We start from the raw sequence: 4,098 nt of genomic DNA on the forward strand, positions 1-4,098 counted from the left end.
GAGAGAGAGAGAGAGAGAGAGAGAGAGAGAGAGAGAGAGAGAGAGAGAGAGAGAGAGAGAGAGAAGGGAATTGCAAGTGCCTCTCTCACACACACACTCTCTCACACACACACTCTCACAGACACTCTCTCTCACACACACACACTCTCACACACAGACTCTCTCTCTCTCTCTGCCTCCCTCCCTCTCTCTCTTTCACTGAGTGGGGGAAGAGGAGTGGCAGACCTAAGGGCAGGAGAGAGCCAGCTCAATAAGAATGTGTGTCAGCTTGTTGGAGAACAACGTGAAGCCAGCTTGCCAGGTGAGCAGAAGATCAGAGAGAGGGAGAAGGGGGGGAGAGAGGGAGGGAGACAAAGAGAGAGAGAGGGAGAGAGGGAGAGAGAGAGAGAGAACTCATGCACAACAGCCTCTATTTCTTTTTAATTAAACTCTTCAATCAAGGCCCCCCACTGGTGCGCGCGCATGTGCGCACGCAGGTTTTGCAGCTCCCAGTGTTTTCTTTTCTGTGGGAAACGGGTCCAAGTGGCTCTTTGAGTGCTTATGGTTGCCGACCCCTGGTTTAGGGGGACCTGGTGTGGAAGGAGAAAGACCAGCAGGAACGTGTTGGGGAAGGGAAATGCTTGAAGTGATGTGGCAGGATGGGTAGAATAGGTAGGGGGTACTGCAGTGTCCTTGGGGTCAGTCAGAAGTGCAAATGACCATTGGGGTGCTGCAGGGCCTGTAATTCCAGGATCCGATCTTAAGTAATTTTTTTGGGGGGGTGATCCACCATAATGTAAAACAGCTGTTAAGACAGGGGTTCCCAAACCCCGGTCCCTGAACTGCCACTAGTCCACAGCATGCCGGCAACCGGGCCACGCAAATAAGCGAAGCACACGAAACCAACGCACCCCCCCCGGTCCACAGAAAAACCCCTCTCCACGGAACCGGTCCCTGGTACCCAAATGTTTGCGGTCCCTTGTGCTAAGAGACCCCTCCTACGTCAAGGAGATGAGAAGAATTACCTGGTCTCCCTGCTGCCGTAACGACCATCATCCGCTCTTCCCATTCTCCATCCGCAGGATGAAGAGGAGCATCCATCAGGGAAACTGGAGCTGGAGAGAAGCCGGGTGTGTGTGTTTGTGTGTGTGTGTCTCATCCAGACTGATCCTTAGCTTGTGTTTGACTCTAGGTTTCAGGCAGCACCTAGTCTGCCTCAAGATCAGGATATAGGGAGGAGGAGGAGGAGGAGGTGGAGGAATGGAGGTCCTCGGTGGTCCTCTGAACTGTGTGGTTTTCTTGCAGACGTTTCATGACCCAATGTAGGTAACATCATCAGTGCTAGTGAGGAGTGCTGTTTGTGGCAGCCCCCCAAATACTGGAATCCTACTATCTAGTCCCCTCCCTTCCTTCTTTTCTCTAGAATGGCCAATCCCAATTCCTGCACCCGATCTTCCGATGTTTTAGCCTCCAGCTTCCGAATCCTCTTTGTTACTCTTCAGCCCCCCAAACACCAGACGTGGCCTCCTCACTTACCTGGCTTGGCTGCCTCATCCGTATCTGCCTGGAAGAGTGGAAAGGAAACACGGGTCAGACGGGGGTCTTGACTCCCAGAGGCCTCGGCGTGTCCAGTGGGGCAGAAGGCCAGCTGCCACCCCGTTCATGCCCAGAAACAGCAACCTGGTCCCCCACCCCATTCAAGGCATCGCCCAGAAGGTGCTCTGGAGCCCCCCAACCAGTGGTGGGATTTAGCCGGTTCGGTAGAACCGGTAGCTAATTTTTTATTGCCCAGGCCCAGAATGGACTTCCGGATGCGGCATCCACATAGAGAACCGGTTGTTCACATATTGGAATCCCACCACTGCCCCCAGCTAACCGGGGGGGGAGGGGTTCAGATGTTCTGAAGGGACCGAGGAAGGAAAAAAAGGAGGGCAGAGGGAAGGGATGGCAGGAGATACATGTGGAGGAGAAAAGGGGGAAGTAGTGCTGGGGGACCCCTTTCTTGGGGGGGGCATTGCATGCTCTCCACCCATTAACCACCCTCCTCCCTCCCTGATTGCCTGTCCTAACATGAGAACATTTGATTCTGCTCTGTGACACGCTGATCCCGTACCGTGGACAACTGGTGAAGCCAGTTGACGTAGTATCTCCCCCCGTTCTCGAAAACGAGACTCTGCACCATCTCCATCAGCTCCGAGACCTGCGCCTGCCACTCGACTCCCGCGGCCATGTTGTTGAAGCCACAGTAGCGGTTCCCACACCTCTGGATCAGCTCCCGCAGATTGCGGTTGTCCGGCTTTTGGACGTACTCCTGCAGGGATTCCCCTCTCAAATCCTCCTTGCGGGTGAAGAGGACGATCGTGTGCCTGGCCGACTCGGCCTCAAAGATATCCCAGACACGTTTTGCAGCTGTCACATCTTCGGCGGTGAAGCGCCCCACCTGGGTCACAAAGATCAGGGCGTGGGGGCCAGGCTGGGAGAGTTCGACGCAAGCCCTGATCTCATTTTGCACCATCTCACTGTGGTTTTCGGAATCGAAAATGTTGGGTGTGTCGACCACGGAGATCTTCCTGTCCTGCCATCTTCTTTGACCCCTTTGGCACCTCACGGTGGTGGCTTTTCCCCCCAGGGACTCGAACTCTTTCCGGGCGAGGATGGTGTTGCCTGTGGCGCTCTTCCCTACTCTGGACTTTCCCACCAGGATGAGTCGGAGTTCGGCGGCGTCCCCTGTGGGTTTGGAAGACATTGTTACAAAAAGGAATTGAGACATTTCACACGTGCCCAGGAAGAAACGTGTGGCCGTGATCCAACATGTCAGGGTGTCATGGAGCAGGCTGGAAATGGGGACAATTTTGGCAAAGAGTCACCCCTGCCCTGACGTGCTTCAGGGGTGGGGTTTTTTTTTGTGAATCTCCTAGAGTTGCTAAAATTGGATACTCTGCTGTGTAGATTCCCACAACGTGCGAACCCCACTTTAGCAAACCTCCACTGATAAAACAATGAAGCTCCAAGTCAGGAAATTACCCTCTGGTCCCAGCAGCCTTTTGAGCCCCACATAAGCCCCATGATGTCCGAATATGGCCGTTGTGTCCAGCCCCCAGCAGGCAAGCTTTAATCCGAGCGAGCGGAGTGACCCAGAAGTGACTCAGGGCTGCTGGCAGAGAGCTGCGGGAGGACGCCTGACCCACTGGGCTGGGGGGCAGGATGCAGAGGCAGGCTGAACCAAGCAGGACTGACCCTCCTGCCTCCCCCACCCCCCCAAGCTTGCAAGCCGGCTTCCAACTTGGTTTGTTTCAGACAGAGAGCGATTAAACCTGCGGGGAAGACGATCCGTGCGGGCCCGAAGAAATTCCGACTGCCAGGGGTGGATCCAAGGGGTTTGCTGAAATGGGTCTTGGGGGCCATCCCCCACCCACATGAGTGCCCCACGGCAGCACCGTCCTCCTGCCTGCCTGTCCCTCCCAGCAAACCGGTGAGACTGCCGCCTTTCTTCTGCGGGGATTCTGCATTTTCCCCATCACCAGAGCCTGTCCAAGGTGGGACTCCGACAGCTGAAAGACCAGCGGGGACTGTGGAAGGAGGCCCATCCGTGGGCAACAGAGCCCCTCGGGGAGGGAGGGAGCCGTGCTCAGCAGTGGGGAGGGGGTGTCCACAGAGGGGCCAAGGCACCCACTCCTCTAGGCTGGCCCGTGAGGCTCTGGCTGTTCGCTATGTGGAGAGAACCCATCCAGTGCAGCTCTTCCTCTGAACTGGCATCAGCTCGACGCAGCTCTTCCTCTGAACTGGCATCAGCTCGACCTCCAGCTGGCTGCCCTGTTGCCCCACCCCCCGAAATGCCAGGCGTGGCCTCCTCGCTTACCCAGGCTGATCACTTTCTCCATGGTTCCCTGGAAGAGTGGAAAGGAAACACGGGTCAGACGTGGCCCCGGCGTGTCCAGTGGGGCAGAGAGACCTGGCTGCCCCTCCCCTTCGGGCCCAGAAACCGCAGCCTGGTCCCTAAACCCCCATTCAAGGCTGCTCTGGAGCATCCCCCCCAGCTAAGGGGGGAGGGGGTCTGAGATGCTCTGAAGGGACCCAGGGAGGGAAGAAAAGAGGGGCAGGGAGGGAGGGGGGAGAGGG

At 56.6% G+C, this 4,098-nt stretch overlaps 1 protein-coding gene across 1 annotated transcript; it reads right to left on the reverse strand.

The window, feature by feature from the left end:
- Window positions 1-2,044: 2,044 nt before the first annotated feature.
- On the reverse strand, window positions 2,045-2,725 carry LOC114923079 (GTPase IMAP family member 2-like). Its single transcript, XM_029285534.1, has one exon. It carries the CDS (start codon window positions 2,723-2,725, stop codon window positions 2,045-2,047), a length of 681 nt encoding a protein of 226 aa, XP_029141367.1.
- Between the last annotated feature and the right edge of the window lie 1,373 nt (window positions 2,726-4,098).

This window comes from Protobothrops mucrosquamatus, unplaced genomic scaffold, assembly GCF_001527695.2.
Source record: "Protobothrops mucrosquamatus isolate PMUCROS unplaced genomic scaffold, P.Mucros_1.0 scaffold1823, whole genome shotgun sequence".
In the NCBI taxonomy this organism is placed as follows: domain Eukaryota; kingdom Metazoa; phylum Chordata; class Lepidosauria; order Squamata; family Viperidae; genus Protobothrops; species Protobothrops mucrosquamatus.

Bases quoted from the DNA above. Each gene is read 5' to 3' on its own strand.
- LOC114923079 (XM_029285534.1), bottom strand. From the start codon at position 2,725: ATGTCTTCCAAACCCACAGGGGACGCCGCCGAACTCCGACTCATCCTG.